The 18195-nt window shown below is 38.0% G+C and overlaps 1 protein-coding gene across 4 annotated transcripts in view; it reads right to left on the reverse strand.

The window, feature by feature from the left end:
- The window catches only part of PAPSS1 (3'-phosphoadenosine 5'-phosphosulfate synthase 1), a 104217-nt gene that overhangs the window by 53172 nt on the left and 32850 nt on the right, over positions 1–18195 (reverse strand). For all 4 annotated transcript variants that reach the window (XM_082462834.1, XM_082462835.1, XM_082462836.1 and 1 more), the window contains one exon: positions 2174–2287. In XM_082462834.1, coding sequence (XP_082318960.1) covers positions 2174–2287 — 114 coding nt within the window. The remainder of the gene's footprint in view (positions 1–2173; positions 2288–18195) is intronic.

The raw sequence follows: 18195 nt of genomic DNA on the forward strand, positions 1-18195 counted from the left end.
AATAGCATCTCTTAAACCAGTGGTCCTCAAACTTCAATATGTATTAAGAAACCTCTGGAAGGCTTGTTAAATGAAGACTGCTCCACCCCCCAGTTTCTGATTTAGCTGGTTTGCTCTGGCACAAGGATTTGTATTTTTAACAGGTGCCCAGAAAATGCTAACAATGATGGTCTGGAAACTATACTCTGACAACCACTGTCCTGAACTAAAACAAACTTTAGATAAAAATATTTACCAAAAAAAAATCCCTCACCAATGACAGAGTACCCTTCATTTTACAAACACTATATTATTTCTTGAACTTTAAGATTTCTAGTAGATACCATCAGAATATTAAAGAATTGATGAATTAATGCAAGCTGGACATGCTCATTTTTTAACTGTGTGTGTGTGTGTGTATATATGGAGCAGTGATTCTCATATGAGAAAAGATAAAGCACCTGGCCAAGAGGTGTGCATTATGATGTGACTTACCATGTATTTCCAAAGTATTAGGTTGGCATGTTCCACTGAAAAATCAAATAATGGTAAAGCATTCCCCTCCTTCAATTCACAGGAAAAAATTATATTCATGCACCAAATTGTTTCAATTTCTAGTTCTCCTCTTACTAATTTTTCCTAAACCTTTGACAATGGCCACTATTCTTCTCTATTGGAATCTAATTCTAGATGGTATCTATTATAGACTGAATGTTTATGTCCCCCTGAAAACATGTTGAAGCCCTAACCCCCAATGTGAATGTATTTGAAGATCGGGCCCTGAAGAGGTGATAAATAAATGAGGTCATAAGGGTGGGTCCCAACCCAATAGGTCTGGTGCCCTCATAAGAGAAAGAGACACCAGAGGTCCCACGGACACCCTGTGAGGATAAGGTGAGAAGGCGTCTGACAGCAAGTTGGCAAGGGAGCCTCGCCAGGAACCAAATCAGCCAGAACCTGGATCTCGGACTTTCTAACTTACTGAACTATGGGAAAATAAACTTCTGCTGTTTAAGCCATCCAGGGTATGGTATTTGTTATGGCAGCCTAGCATACATTATATGATGTAACCTAATTTTTTTAATTATTACTTTGCATACTGCTGTGCAAAGAACAAACCACCGTATTGAAAAAAAGATCACATTTAGAAAAAGCTGCTGTCTTTCTGGGTTATAGAGTCTAACTGACCTGGATTCATATGCATTCATTCTCAGTTTCGTTCTCTCTCTCCCCTTCCCTCCTCCCTGCCCTGGGTGTGTGTGTGTGCGTGTGCGTGTGTGTGTGTGTGTTCTCGTTCATTTGATGCACAGTCTGTCAGTGACAGAATCTGTTGTTCCTTTGCAAAGTCAGCTTTGAGTGGCTCTGCTCTCCACCTCTCCCCTCTCTCTGCTCCCCTGCAGCGTGTCTTAGCTTCTGGTCAGAAACCCAATCACACGAATCACCGAGATAATGTACTCCTATCAGGAATTTGAGTAAGTCTTTGAAGAGTTTTCCTCCGACCTCAGAAGGGTTGGGGGTTTATTTTTCTTTCTCCTTACTTGCACGTTTGGCACCTCCCTGGGTGTCCGGGGTTTTTACTATATTAAAAGAAAGGCTGGGAAATTCTAGTCCTGGTCCACGTTCTTATTCCTAAATCTCTCCATTTTTAAAGTATATCTGAATGACACAATTTAAAATTCTCTAAGATTCGAAAGTGATAAATTATAGTCGCCACTGTCATATCTAGTTTAACTAAGCAGTTTTTTATTGGGAAAAACACCTTATGATATTATTAGAGCTAAGATACACAACAGAATTATTCTTCACAATGTAAGAAAGGGAAGGTCAGGGTTTTGACAAGGGATTAGGAAACATGTTTAAAGGAAAAAAATGTTCATTTTAATTATTTAATTATTAAAGGTTTTTAACCTTTTAGAACCCATTCCTTCTGATAAGCCTAAAAATCTTACATAATCTTTGTTCTTTGATATTTCATAATAAATAAATATTATGACTAAAATGAAATCACAGCCATGGTAATTTGGAAATATGGTTTTACAAATTAAACATATTTCCCATCCCTGGGAATTGTGATATACACAACTACCACTACCCACCCACACCGTCAAACACAAAAATAAAATCACAAATTCTATAGACTAACAACTATACATAAGGTCAAATCACTCAGTAGGAAAAGGAACAAAGTACTCACTTTATTAATTTTCAGTGCTGGTAATGTTTCTGCATCTGTTTTTGCCAAATGAAGTTTATTTTCTGGCACATACAGTTCTTTCACTTCATAAGAGGCATCCACAGGTACAATATCCTATACATCCACAAAAGTACCGTTAAATGTTTGATTCAACAATTTAGCTTTCTCCAAAGGGTATCTTAATGAAGAAAATTAACATTTCAAAATGAGACTTAAAAAACGAAGTGTAAGAGAGGGATTTAATGCTGTACCTCCCAATCAATTTTCCTAATGACTGTTGGTCTACTTGCAAGCAGGTAACATCCCACATGCAAGACTTCATTAATCATAATCTACCACTATCTAGTGAGACAGAAATTCCTGGAATGTGCCATATATGTCAAGATCAGGCAACTGCAAAGAAGAGGTGACCTCAAGTAAGGGGTAATGATAAAAATAATTTGGAAACAAAGAAATAAACAAAAAAAGCACTCTAAACATAATCATTATTTTCTGTAACATATTATAAAACCATTTCATTCCAGCTTCCACATGCATCTTTGTCACCAGTGTCACTAAAGCCACCTTCTTAGTCATGTAACACAGTATTCCAGAGCATGTCAGCTCTACTCCCACCACTGCAGTCTGAGAAACAGCACTCTCTGATGTCTTACAAAATGCAGTCCGGAAATTTTAACCAAACTCCTAGTATTCATTTATATCACATTGGGACAGTGCTTTTTCTCATTTATCCCACAAGTATCTATTTGTAATTACCACAAACTTATATACTGCTCTTATACACTGCTCATCCAGTGACCTTTACAAGGCCTATTCACACTTGTCATACACCCAGGAATAATTAGTAAATGTGTTTTTTTGGGTTTTCCTTTTTTTTCTTTTTTCTTTTTTGGCCGCACCGCACAGCATGCAGGATCTTAGTTCCCTGACCAGGAATCAAACCGGCGCCCCCTGCAGTGGAAGAGCAGTCTTTTTTTTTTTTTTTTTTTAACATCTTTATTGGAGTATAATTGCTTTACAATGGTGTGTTAGTTTCTGCTTCATAACAAAGTGAATCAGCTATACATATGAAGGGCAGAGTCTTAACCACTGGACCACCAGGGAAATCCTACTAAATGTGTTTAATTACTTTAAAATTTTCCAGTCAAATCAATCAAGTAATCTCTATAAGCATACAAAACTGGCACTGATTAAGGGTTTTTCATATTTATCCAAGCAATAATTTCTTATGCAAAATAAATTAATTCTCAAGAGAATGAGAAGACAAGCCACAGACTGAGACAAAATATCTGAAGAAGGACTGTTACCCAAAATATACAAAGAACTCTTAAAACTCAACAGGAAGAAAAGAACCCTATTAGAAAATGGGCCAGAGACCTGAACAGACAACTCACAAAAAAGATATACAGATGACAAATAAGCATATGAAATGATACTCTACATCATATATCATCAAGGAAATGCAATTTAAAACAACAATGAGATACCACTATTAGAATATACTTATTAGAATGACCAAAATCCAAAACACTGACCACATCAAATGCTGACAAGGATGCGGAGCAACAGGAACTCTCATTCACTGGTGGTTGAATGCAAAATGGTACAGCTGCTTTAGAAGACAATCTGGTGATTTCTTACAAAGCTAAACATACTCTCACCAAATAATCCAGCCACCATGCTCCTTGGTATTTACCCAAATGAGGTGAAAACTTACATCCACCTGCACACAGATGTTTATAGCAGCCTTACTCATAATTGCCAAAACTTGAAAAGAACCAAGAAGTCCTTCAGTAGATGAATAGATAAACTGTGGTACATCCAGACAATGGAATATTAATTATTCAGCACTAAGAAGAAATGAGCTATCAAGCCATGAAAAGACATGGAGAAAACTTAAATGCAGACTACTAAGTAAAAGAAGCCCATTTGAAAAGGCTACATATTGTATGATTTCAGCTATGTGACATTCTGAAAAGGCAAAACTATGGAGACAGTAAAAACATCAGTGGTTGCCCAGGGTTACAGGGGAGGGGAGAAGGGATGAATAGGAAGAACACAGGGGATTTTCTAGGGCAGTGCAACTATTCTCTATGATACTACAATGGTGTATAAATGTCATTACACATTTGTCAAAACCCACAGAAGGTTCAATGCTAATGTAAACTATGAACTACGGATGATAACAATGTGTCAATGTAGGTTCATCAATGATAACAAAGGTACCACTCTGGTGAGGGATGCTGATAGCAGGATAAGCCGTGTGTGGCAGGGAGGGGACATGGGAGTTCATTCTGTATACTTTCCACTCAAGTTTTGCTGTGAACCTGAAACTGCTCTAAAAAATAAAACCCATTTTAAAAAAATGCATAACAACAGAAAAAGTAATTCACAATGAATATTAATGGAAGAACCAGGTGTTTAAGGACAATACCTACTACTTTTACCGAGGAAAAAGTTTGGGAAGAAACTTCAACTTACGTTTGGACTTTCATTAATATCTTCAGTAGTGGAAAAAAGCAGAGTCAGATATGGGTCTCAAAGCTAGACCATCTCATGAAAGCCTGAGTGCTACCACTCAAGCAGTCCGTATGGGTTCTGAGAATCTAGAAAGAATTATTCTACTACATTTTTCTGATACTCTGTTCCCTCAAAGATGGAACAGCACTGGCTAAATCATGTACCAAAATCAAGCTCCTCCTACCAGTAAATTCAAGGCCTCTGATCTTTCTCATGAAAAACCCAAGAATGAATAAGAAGAGTAAACATGAAGGAAAAAAGAAAGAAATAATAAAATTAAAAGACATAAATAAAGAAGCACTGCTTACTACCATACCATGTTCAGCTAGCTCTCTGGAGGCCCTTTGTCCTTTGAGCATCCCACTACTCATGGGAAAGTAGAAAGTGTGTGGTAAGCACAAACTCTGCACAGCACAGGGCACTTCATAAACCTTCCAGACCTCCTGCAATTAAGCCTGCAGTAGGTACCCACAGCAGAAGGCTATTTATTGTATTTACTAACGGTAAACACTCCATGAGGGCATCAAAGAATAATGATGAAGGAAGAGACACAGCTTCCACTGGCTGCCTCAATTTTCTCTTTGTAGATGTAAATACTATACAACCTTGTAAAGACTCTTTTTTAAATCTAGCAAGAGAAAGAGCTTAAGGTAGTCCATTCTGTACCTTCTAACTCCAGGAATTATTTTTAATACATTTATTTTAAATTATAAAACAGCAATAAAGAGAATGTGGAAAGGAGAAAAACCCATCACCCTATATATGGCTATTATTGTCATTTCTGTATATTCCCCTCCAAGCGTTTTTCACCCGTGGGCATTACAGGGCAACTGGTAGTTTCAGCATTTTTTACAAAGGCTATTACTCCATCAACCAGAAAACAAAAATTCAGAATCAACTTTTCCCAGAACAGTATGATGTGCATTAAATGAACTGCACACACTCCCTATATGTTCAATTAGCTTCTTGGACACGTAAAGCTCTGAAAGGTACCTTGAGGAACACACATTTTTGTAAAATAAAGAATTTAAGTCCTCCACACTAGGAACAAATGCTAAATCAAATTACACAAAAAGTCAGGCATTCATTAGGGCTTTTGTGAGAAAGAGTATGGTAAAGTTTCACAAAACACACTTGAAATTAAATATCTGCATTAATCACAAAACATTAGAGACACAACATTTTCAAAAACAAAAAGAGCTACAAGAAAGCAACACAGGTCTATAGGTCAGTTATTTCTGATTTTTGTACTTAAGACCGGAGTTCAGATTCTAACAGTGCAACCTTGAGCGGGTTATCTAACATTTCTCACCTTGTCTCCGTCTCATCTGTTTAACAACACTGCCACCAAAAAGTGTGTGTGTGTGTGTGTGTGTGTGTGTGTGTGTGTGTGTAGTTACAGGGCTGCTGTGACAAACGACTTAAAGTATGTAAACTGCGGGGCTCCCGTTTCCTGGATGCTATCAACAATACCAGCAATGTTCTAAGGGCTTCACGTGAATTAATTCATTTAATTTTCATGCAATCCTACCTATGAAAGTAGAAGAAACTATTGCTATCCTCCTTTTACAGATGAGGAAATTAAGGCTCAGGAGAGGTTAATAACTTGCCCCAAATCCCTGTTGTACTGTGTTCCAACGTGCTTACCACACAAATAAATACTCAATAAATAATAGTTATAGTGTGCTTGCTACATGCCAGGAACTGTTCTAAGCACTCTACATTTATTAATAGAATCCTCAGTACAATTCTGAGACAGGTACTATTTTTATTTCCCATTTCACAGATGAGAGAATTGAAGCCAGGGAAATCAGGTTATTTTTTCCAAGGTCGTACAGTTAATTGATAAGTGTTGGAACTGGGATTCCAACTCAGGTCCCAACACTATTCTCCTCCAAATAAAAAAACAAATTTTTAAAAATAAAAATTAAAAGAAAAACCTTTACTGTTTTTCCCATAAAACTAAGTTATGAAACATTTTGCCACATAAATTGTCCTTAGTTTACTTTCATGATTTTATTAAACATTTACAATTCCCAGGGTTTCTGGTCAGCGTGTGATCTTTCTGTGTTAATAAAGTCCTAGACAAAAGTAAAGATATTCAACATTTCAGTTACATCTAAACATTTCTATTAATAACAAGTGAACGATTTTCAACCAACTTTCTCAAACTCCATCACTGTGAATAAATTGAAAACCTCCACTTCCACCACTTGAGACCCCTTGGAACTTTGAAAACCAGAATCACAGTCTGGGAATAAATGACACAGGAACTCCAGGGAAGAGAAGAATTTCACTGATACAAGCAACTCTACGTAAAGCTTTCTTTGCCATCTCTGAAGCCTATATTATTTTGTAAGGATGAGATGCCTTTTTTGTGATGGGTGTTGACTACTCTCCCCCACCCCCCCATTTACCACTAATAGCTGTCAACAATCTTGGAGGGTCAGAGGAGCGCATCCAACAGACTAAATCTTCTGATCTCTGTTGGATGCAACAGGGCATTTTTAGCTGGTTTCCTAAGCCATCATCACTAGAGTCAGCTCACAAATACTAATGAATAGCAGCAGTGCACACTGCCCACTGTAATGCTCCCAGCACAAGGCTGGGTGTGTCTCCGCCTTGCCTCCACCCTGGAATCCCCCCTTCTGTAGAACGCCACGACACTGGAGTGTACACTCAGGTATGTGAATCTGCTCCCACTGAAGAGACTCTGTTCAAAGTAAGAACTGAGAACCAACAAATGTTTCTATACATCGTGTCTATTTCCTTCCAACCACACCCTAAGTTAAAAAACAAACGTACCAACAGTTTGTGAGCAAATCCAAGAGAAATAGTTCGAACATGAAAGAGTGGTATCTATATTATAAATCCAACCAAATTATTTTTTTAATGTTCTGTACACTAATAATGCCATAGCTTTAGGATGAATGCATTGTTAGTAATGTGCTGCTTTGTATGCATGAACATAGAGGCTATAATCACTTTTTTTTTTTTTTTTAAATATTTATTGGCCATGCCACATGGCTTGCAGGATCTTTGTTCCCCAACCAGGGTTCAAACCCGTGCCCCCTGCAGTGGAAGTGTGGAGTCCAAACAACTGGACCGCCAGGGAATTCCCCTGTAATCACTTTCTTTTCAAAAAGGAAGGAAGTCGTTTGAGAAAATAATTTTAAATTACATAAAATTTTATTGTTTAATATTTATAATTAAAATTTTATTAAAATTATTTAAGTATAAAATTGTTTTCATTACAAGCATGTCACAAAATTCTTCCCTTTTCAAAATTCACACCCTGCAATTATTTTAAAGTGAATTTTAACCTCACAACTTAGATATAAAATTCTTCTGATATCTAACCAATGGCAAAATAAAGGTTCAAGAGGTTGCTACTGTTCTTCTCTTCTAAGAAGGTACATAAAGTGAGCACTTTTGGAATTAACACAAACATAGCAGGAGCCAACAGGAACATGGAACACGTACTCAGAGGAAGCGAGTTCTCTGTGGATTGGACATGTAGAGAGAAGAGAACTATCAGGAAGACAAAAAGTTTTTAAAATGCAGACACAGCCAGTTCCTAGCACATTCTACTGACAAATATTTTTCCTTTCCAAAACCACTACTGAACATCTAAAAGAGTCAAAACCACCTCAAAGTGAGACAAGAGATCTGGACAACAGAACATGAAGTCCCTGCCACATGAGCTATCCATTTTAGTTGGGATTCATTCGGATTCCCAGGGACACAGTCAGCTGTTAGAAAATAATGTGTTCTTCTGAAACCTGTACAAATAAAACCCTTTATTTCAGGAAATTTCCTTTAAAACAAAAACAGATCACAAGCCAGGTCAGGAACAAGTGTTCATGTACCTAACCCCTTACTTCCAGTTTTAAGAGCTCCATAGTCACCAAGCGTTTAAGGGTAGAGAGGACACAGCGTTGTGCTCCTGGGAGCTCTCCTGAGTAGGGGGTCAGTCAACAAGTCACATGCTACCATTAATGAGGTAGGTCTAGAAATATTTTAAAATTTAATTTTAAAATGTAACATGGATACTCAAAACTTTTGCTTTTTTTTTTTGCTTGACTGACTAAATACAGTCTAACACCTAACATATGTTGTATCCATATCTTTGTTCAAAGAGAAAATTGTTTGCTTTTTCCTGGAAACTGGCCGGCAGAACAAACAACATTCACTACCTGAAAATAGTAGTTCTTGCCTTCTCTTTTTAATCTTCCTAAAGAACTGTGAACAAGTTAATAAACACAGTGACTTCACATTTTAAATTTTTCCTTTAAGTATTTTCTGAACTTTTTCTTGAGCCAAATCTCAACAGATTTGAACACTAGAGCTCAATCATATTTTTATGAAACTATTAAATTTCTATTATCTAAGCTACATGCATCCAAAGCATGAACACCAACGACATACTGGCATCACTTTGAAACTGAGCTGCAAAGTCTGGTTTTACATGCAGTATAAAACCCATTTAGCGCACTAAACCACCATTTCATAAGAAGACAAACCTTTAAATAATTTATAGCACTACTAAATCTAGAGTTCCTAGTAGATTTAAAAACAGTATTTAAAATATCACTTTAGATTAAAACCATCAGCAAGAAGCCTACTTCTTTATGTCATAACCCGCCAAGTTAAAATGCAATACCAGCAGGCCATCTAGTGACCATTCAAGGGTTAGGAAAAAAACTTAAATAAAAAACCCTCAGTATTTTCCAGTGTCTTCTATCTTCTTGAATAAAAATGTGCCAACTGAAGCATACTGAGAAAATAAAGATGCCCTGACAAAATACTGAGAAATTAAGTATTTATTTAAATGACCACACTGCCTATACCAATTATACTACATAAGCCAGATCAAAAGAGAAATAAGACAATCCAGAGATGATAGAACCAAAATACCCATCATCCTAAAATACCCACTGTAAACCACACTAAAAATATTTTTTCTTGGACAGTGAAAATCAATTCCATATCTTAATAATGATAAAATTTCATATTCTAAGGCAAATCAAGGAAAATTTAAACATGAAAAATTTTCACTGCCCTTTGACCTCTCTCCCCTCTACTGTGCATTGTGTATCTGCATTATGTATTGGCCTAACTCTCCCCACTAGCAGAAATTCATGTTCAATCATAAAAAGCAATGTTCTCCTAGCACCAACAAGACAACTCCTTAAAAGATAACATTCCTTCTTGGGGACTTCCCTGGTTGGAGCAGTGGTTAAGAATCCGCCTGCCAACGCAGGGGACACGGGTTCGAGCCCTGGTCTGGGAAGATCCCACATGCCACAGAGCAACTAAGCCCGTGTGCCACAACTAATGAGCCTGCGCTCTAGAGCCCGCGAGCCACAACTACTGAGCCCGCGAGCCACAACTACTGAAGCCCACGCACCTACAGCCTGTGCTCCGCAACAATAGAAGCCACCACGAGAAGCCTGCGCACCACAACGAAGAGTAGCCCCCACTCGCCGCAACTAGAGAAAGCCCACGCGCAGCAATGAAGACCCAACGCAGCCAAAAATAAATATATTAATTAATTAATTTTAAAATAAAGATAACATTCCTTCATGATCTTGTAAGGGGCCACAATGACCTCCACTTTGTACTCACAGATCTGGATTGTGCAAACTATCTACATCATTTAATGTACAGCCCTCTGTCTCAAAAACCTATATAACTGTGCTTTGACCCTTAAGGGCAGAACAGTCCTCAGAGCTTGCTGAGGGCCTGTTCCTGGGTTAAAATCCTCTATTTGACTCGAATAAAGTTTTCCATTTCTTTCTTAGATGGATTAATTTTTTGTCGACAGTAAAGAACGTTAAAGAAACAATACCTGGTAGAATTCATTTCAGAAGAGTCTCTCCAAAGTAATATGGAGCATCAGACAGAAAAAATTCCACTTATTACCAGAGGAGGCAGCGCTTGTCAAACACCTGAACTATCCTGGGACAAACAACTTCACCTCCCTGAATCTGTTTCCTCATCAGTAAAATGAAAATTGTAACTACTTCTCAGAGTTTTAACAAAAATTAAATGCAATGATGCTACTGAAGGGACTACCAAAGGCTTCGCACATGCCAAGAGTTCTGCTCTTCCATCTCTACCTGCGCCATTCCCTGCCAGCACTCACAATTATATTCTTAGACATAATGCTAGTTAACGCAGAACCTCTAATCTTCACATCCCCACTCAGAGCACACACTACAAAGCTATGGAGATTTGGTCACTATTCCCTGAAAACACCATTTCACTCGACATCTTCATCCCCTCCACCTGCAATCTGTATTTGTGATATTAGCTCTACCATGTGAGCTCACATAACCCACCCTTGGAAAACCTAACAAATATCTTTGTGGAACTCCCCTGGTGGTGCAGTGGTTAGGACTCCAGGCTCCCAATGCAGGGGGCCCGGGCTCGATCCCTGCTCAGGGAACTAGATGCCCCATGCATGCCACAACCAAGAGTTTGCATGCCGCAACTAAGGAGCCCACGAGCCGCAACTAAAGGAGCCTGCCTGCCACAACTAAGACCCGGCACAACCAAAATAAATAAACAAATAAATAAATAAATAAAAATTTTTAAATGTCTTTGTGATGACAATGAAGTTGAATTGCACTGGCTACCCATGGACCACCAGGGAGAAGGAGCTTATTAGGAAAAGCACATTACACTAAGTCACCTTGCGATAAGGGTGCAGCAGGCAAAGAAACTCCTTGTATCACCAACTAACCATAAACTCTGAGCTGAACATCAGGTATGCACTGGTTTCCCCATGTCCTAATGTTCAGCTGAGATTCAACTTTGTGAGAAAATCAAAGGAGAATAAACGCCAGAACAGAAGTAGTTGGGTATGTGTGCATATTTCTTCCTTCAATTGTACTTTTAAATTCTATATCATGTTATAAAAGAAAAAAAAGAATTTATATAGTCATTCTAGTTTATAAATAATGGTAGTAACGACCAAAAATTAAGGTCCATGAGGCAGGAATCTGTACCGTCTAATTCACTGCCACATCCACAGTGGTTTACAACAGTGCCTAGCATGTATGGCACTAGGTATTTGTTAAATTAACTCACAGGATCAGCAAGTACAAACAGAAATACATACTTTCAATGGGAAGTGAAGTCATTTACTTAGGAAAGCATATAACTGAAATCTTTTCCCCAAAAGAGGGTGGTTCCCAAAAAAGCAACTGCATTAAGGAGGCATTTACATTTATTCTTTTGTCACCACCCAGGTTTAGAATAAAATTGAGTAATTTTCAAAAGAAAATTTCCCTGTCTTAAACTAATATAACCAGAATACCTTTCTGGCCGTAAATTTAATTATATTGTACTTGCGTTGTAATAAGAACACTCTTGGAAGTAAAAGCCAGAGGCATATGAAAATGAATTCTAGGAATTCATGTACCTGGAATCCTAGGTATGGAGTCCAATAAGTTCATGAACAAGTTAGTTAATATCTCTGAAATACTTCATAGGTTTACTCTGTGAATAAAATTAGACAACATACACAAAGTACTCAGTGCAAAGACCAAGTAGGAAACCACCAAAGTAATTCAAGTGAGAGGTGGTTAGAAGCTAAAGTAGGACAAAAGACCACTTCCCCTGAGATTCTAACAATCAAAGCAAATATTTTAAAAGACGCAAAGCCCCACATACATGGCCCTTACAATAAGGATTCACTAGATGTTAGTTTATCTATCCCTCGTTTTCAAAACCTTGAATGAAACTGTCCAATTATCAGATTGTCTAGCAAGAATAATATAGACTAATATCTGTATAAAAGGAAGAATAATAGGTATAATCATTAATTAGGAACAAACAAATTGGGAGCAAGGCATTAAGGCCACAGAGACTAAGGCAAGCAATGGCATCAAAAAAAGAAAAAAAGTAAACACTGTGGTGAAAGGCATAAGGACAATAATTTTTTAAAAAGCAGCTTGGAACCAAACTATGGAGAAGCTTGAACACAAATTACCTTAATTCTATAAACAATGGGGAAAAAAAATCAATATATATTTTAGAGTAAAAAATGGAAAGGATTAGACTACACTTTAGAAAGATGATTCTGCCAACAATATAAAATGGAATAAAAGGCAGACAGGACTGGAAGTGGGGTGACCAATTGTACAGTGGCAGTCAACATTCAATTTTTTACTGTTACAGGGGGAAAAAAAAGGCAAAGTCCTATGCATAACAGACACTACATGAGCCTGCATTTTCATTTTACAGAATCATGGTTAAAAATAATTTAAGTCTAAATACAGTGAGGGATCTTGGATTGAATCCAAGAATAGGAAAGGATAATAGTGGAAAAGCTTGTGAAATCCAAATAAGTTTGTGCTTTAGTACAAAGTACCAAGCTTAATTTCTCAGTTTTGAGAAATGGTCTATGATCATGTAAGTTATTAACCTAAGAGGAAGCTGGGTAAAGGATATACAAGAATGCTCTGTAATATTTTTAGATTTACAGAAGAATTGCCAAATTTTCTCAAGATAAATTTTTCTTGAAAAACAACAAATCATCTACCCACTACAAAAAAAAAAAAAAAGAAAGAAAAAAGCCTCTATGTAGGTAAAGTGTCAAACTCAAAGGACGCAACTCTGAGTAGGGTCCCAAAGAAGTGTTTAGGAATTGAAGGAAAGAAAGAAGGGAAGGAGGGTAGCCATCACACTCTAAGTTTAATAATCCCTTAAGCGTCTGAACTATCTGGAATTATCTATAGCCCATAAAATGGCTTCTGAGATTCATGAGCCCCCTAAAATTTTATGAGAATATCTATGTGTATTTTTCTGAAGTTTTGTAGAACACTTAAGAATCAGTAATTAGATATAAAAAACAGACAATCCAAACTAACAGAAAATAGAACTATCGGGAATTCCCTGGCGGTCCAGTGGTTGAGACTCCACACTTTCACTGCCATGGGCCAGGGTTCGATCCCTGGTCAGGGAACTAAGATCCTGCAAGCCGCATGGTGTGGCCAAAAATAGAAAAAGAAAAAAGAAAATAGAACTAAGTATAACTTTCTAACATTGATACGACAAATCTTAAGTTAAAAAAAAAGATAGGTTCAACATATAAAAAATGCAAACAAAACTACAATGTAAATATAAAGGAAGAATACTGAAAACATAGTTTCAATGAAAATGGCATAGAATTAATATTTATTGATTTCATACAAATTTATAAGAAAACTATAAACAACCCCAACAGAGTAAAAGTAGAGTAAGGATAGACAATTCGCTGAAAATAAAACAGAAATTACACAATAGACCACCACCTAACAAGCAGAAAGGCCAGCTAATCTATAAAATCAAACTTTCCTGAGCCCATCACAGAGCTGAGGTCCTAAAGCAATAACATGAGCTGCTTCCAAAGAGTGACAAGTCCCACCAAGAAAAGCCAAGACACATGAATTATCTCCCTTTAGTAAAGCCTGGGAGGAAGAGATGGCTGCAAGAAAAGCAGGAAGAAGAAAACAGCTGTAAAGTTTTGCAAATTCTTCAAGGCTGAGTGTGGACTAGTGTGACAGGTTAGCATCACTGGGAAGCCAGACACGAGGAGCTCTGCGCTCACTCCCAAGCAGGCCTACAAGAGGTGTGCAGAAGGAACATGAGGGGCAGGTCTGGGGACCAGAGAGAGCGCTCCCTCGGTGGTGCACAAGCACAAAGCTCCGCCCACTCCCTGCAACACTGTCTCATCCAAAACAAAAGCCTCAGGCTGATGGGGGAGGGCAGGAAACCGCTCCCCACCCCACCCCTAGCCTCCCAGGGTCTGCTGTTTTGGGGGAGGGGTAGAAGCAAGTATGGTTTGCCAAAAGGAGGTGGAAGAAACTCTCTTGGCCCGGGATCCTGAACCGATACAAACCAGGGATCTGCACGTGAGGAGCAGAAAACTCACCCTCCAAGACCTCCCAGGTTCAAAGAGAGGCTGGCTACCATGCAGGGAGGGGAAGCAACACTGAGAAAGACCCACTCCGAGATCCAGAAGCATAGGTCCTGCTTAAGACTGAAGCTGGACCAGCAGAACTGAAGACCACCACTGCTCCCCCATCACGAGCTTGGCACTAAGTAATAAGCAACAGTAGTTTACTGCTGGGAGAGAGGAGCAAGAGCCTGGAAGGGGACCCCCTTCTGTGGTACAGGCATATAGGGAATGCTAAAAGCTGAGGATGGAGTAGAAACACTGCGGAAAACCCTCCAGCAGGCCAGATCCCACACTAAGCACAAGGAAACGAGCTCACCACTGGAGAAATGTGAAGCGGGTGGTGCACTAAGAGTAACTATAGAATAAGGAAACCCTAACCCAGCCGAACTACTTATTAAACTAACTCAACTCACTACACTAACAGTGTGACAGAAGAAGCATAAATGCCCAAAGCATAAATATCACTTACCTCAATCTCTACTGTTCTTCCAGACACAACACCCAGCATTCAATAAAAAATTAGGACACATCAAAAAGAGCAAGGAAAAACACCCACTGTTAAGAAATATATCAAGATCCAGAAATGACCCAGAGGTTAGACCCATCAGGCAGGCCTTTAAAATAAAATTACTATGTTAAAACATCTAGTGCAAAAGTGGACAGCATGCCTAAAAAGATAAAGGATTTCAACAGAGAGATGTACACTTATATTAAAAACAAAAAAGCCAAATGATGATAGAATTTTTTAATTATCAGAGTTTAAAAATTCTTCCTATGGGCAAATCAATATATTGGATACAGCTAAGGCATCAGTAACCTTGAAAATAAGTGAATAGAAATTAATAAAGCTGAAAAGTTAAGACAAAAAAGGGTGAAAGAACAGAGCATCTTTAGGCTGAGGGAAAATATTATATTGTCTAACATATGTGTAACTGGAGTCCCAGAAGGAGGAGGGAGAATAGGACAAGAGAAATATTTGAAGACATAATGGCCAAGAGTTTTCAAAAACCAATAAAAGAATAAACTACCAATCCAAGAAAGTAAAAGAACTCTAAACTGAAAGAAATCGACCTAAATATACTGAGAGACCTATAAACTTCATACTAAAACTGCTGAAAACCAAAAAGATTAAGAGAAAATGTTGAATTTAGGCAGAAAAAAAAAGAAACATTATAAAGAGAGGGGAAAAAAGAAAAGAATCACATCAGACTTTTATCAGAAACAATGCAAACGGGCTTCCTTGGTGGCGCAGTGGTTGAGAATCTGCCTGCTAACGCAGGGGACACGGGTTAGAGCCCTGGTCTGGGAAGATCCCACATGCCGCGGAGCAATTAGGCCCGTGAGCCACAATTACCGAGCCTGCGCGTCTGGAGCCTGTGCTCCACAAGAAGAGAGGCCGTGATGGAGAGAGGCCCGTGCACCGTGATGAAGAGTGGCCCCCACTTGCCGCAACTAGAGAAAGCCCTTGCACAGAAACGAAGACCCAACACAGCCATAAATAAAAATAAATAAAAATAAACTACATTCCTTAAAAAAAAAAAAAAAAATGGAAGCAAAGAACATTGTAACTCCTTCTAGGAAGGAAAATCAAAAAAAAAAAAAAAGAAAAAGAAACAATGCAAACAAGAGGACCATGGAACAACATCTTTAAAGTACTAAAAGAAAAACACCTGTCAACCCAGAACTCTATGCCCAACAAACATATGAAAAGATGCTCATCATCACTAATTATTAGAAAAATACATATCAAAACTACAATGAGGTACCATCTCACACCAGTTGGAATGCCCTTTATTCAAAAGTCTACAAATAATAAACGCTGGAGAGGGTGTGGAGGAAAGGAACCCTCTTATGCTATTGGTGGGAATGTAAACTGGTGCAACCACTATGGAAAATAGTATAGAGGTTCCTCCAAAAACTAAAAATAGAGTTGCCATATGATCGAGCAATCCCACTCCTGGGCATACACCCAGACAAAACTATAATCCAAAAAGATATATGCAGCCCAGTGTTCACAGCCCCACTATCTGCAATAGCCAAGACATGGAAACAACCTAAATGTCCATCGACAGATGAATGGATAAACAAGATATGGTATATACATACAATGGAATATTACTCAGCCATAAAAAGGAATGAAATAATGCCATTTGCAGCAACATGGATGGACCTAGAGATTATCATACTAAGCAAAGTTAAGTCCGAAAGAGAAAGACAAATACCACATTACATCACTTATATGTGGAATCTAAAATACGACACAAATGAACATATCTACGAAACAAAAACAGATTTACGGATATAGAGAACAGACTTGTGGTTGCCAAGGGGGAGGGGGTGGGGGAGGGAAGGACTGGGAGTTTGGGATTAGCAAATGCAAACTATTATATATAGGATGGATAAATAACAAGGTCCTATTGTATAGCACAGGGAACTATATTCAATATCCTGTGATAAACCATAATGGAAAAGAATATGAAAAAGAACATATATATGTATAACTGAGTCACTTTGCTGTACAGCAGAAATTAAACACAACATTGTAAATCAACTATACTTCAATAAAATTTTTTAAAATGTATCCTATGCCCTCTCCCAAAAAATCCTTTAAAAATGAACAAACAGATGAGAAAGATCTGATATAAAGCCTTTCCAAACTCAGTCCTCTGTGCCTCCCAGTATGCTATGTATACACTGAAACTATGGTTTCTAGGACACTTTCTAGGAATTATATACTCTAATTTGTTTCTATCACCTACAATGTAAATTCCTCAAGGACAGAAACACAGCTGGTTAAGCTCTGTAGTGCCAGTGCCCTAGAATGTGACTAACTACAGTAGCGGGCTTTTAACAGATATCGGATTGATGATGGATAATGAAAGAATGAATAATGAAGAGATGAGAGGGAAGCCAGAAGCAGAGCAATAGGACTAGCTCAAGAGCTCAGAAGTTGGTTAATAGGAAACCTATTAACCAACGGAAAAATGAAGAAGAGCAGAAAAATGAAGTATGAAACCTTCTGGGATTAGGTCTCATTGACCTGCAGAGAGTACATCAATATATATGAAGAAAAACATCGGAGCAGGGCAGTTAGCAATTCATTTTATTTCTATCTATTCAGCTAAAATGCTTATGTAAGGGAAATAAATTAGGAAAGCAAGTCCTAGACTAATCATCTGGTAAACATTTTATAATATGGAAAAATTCAAAGGCTAAACATTCATAGTATATTCAGATATAGGTAATTTTTATTTATAAGTTGTATGCCTAGTATATCCAGTAAGAAATACTACATGAAAGAGTTTTATGGTAATAGGATTTTAAAAATCAAGAGTGGGTTCAGAAATCACAAGCCACAGTTAAGACAGAATGAGGAGCAATGATGCAATGCCGAATGTGTACCACCATATCAGGAGTTCCTGTGCAGCACTGAACAGCAAAGGTAGGGACCCCATGACTGGGGAGAAAGGAACTACTGACACCCACATGAAGGCCAGATCCTCTTCAGCTAAATGAACTGTGACCCTCCACTGGAAAAGGGGAAGTATGGAGA

This window comes from Balaenoptera physalus (genome assembly GCF_965194825.1).
Source record: "Balaenoptera physalus genome assembly, chromosome: 5".
Taxonomy (NCBI): domain Eukaryota; kingdom Metazoa; phylum Chordata; class Mammalia; order Artiodactyla; family Balaenopteridae; genus Balaenoptera; species Balaenoptera physalus.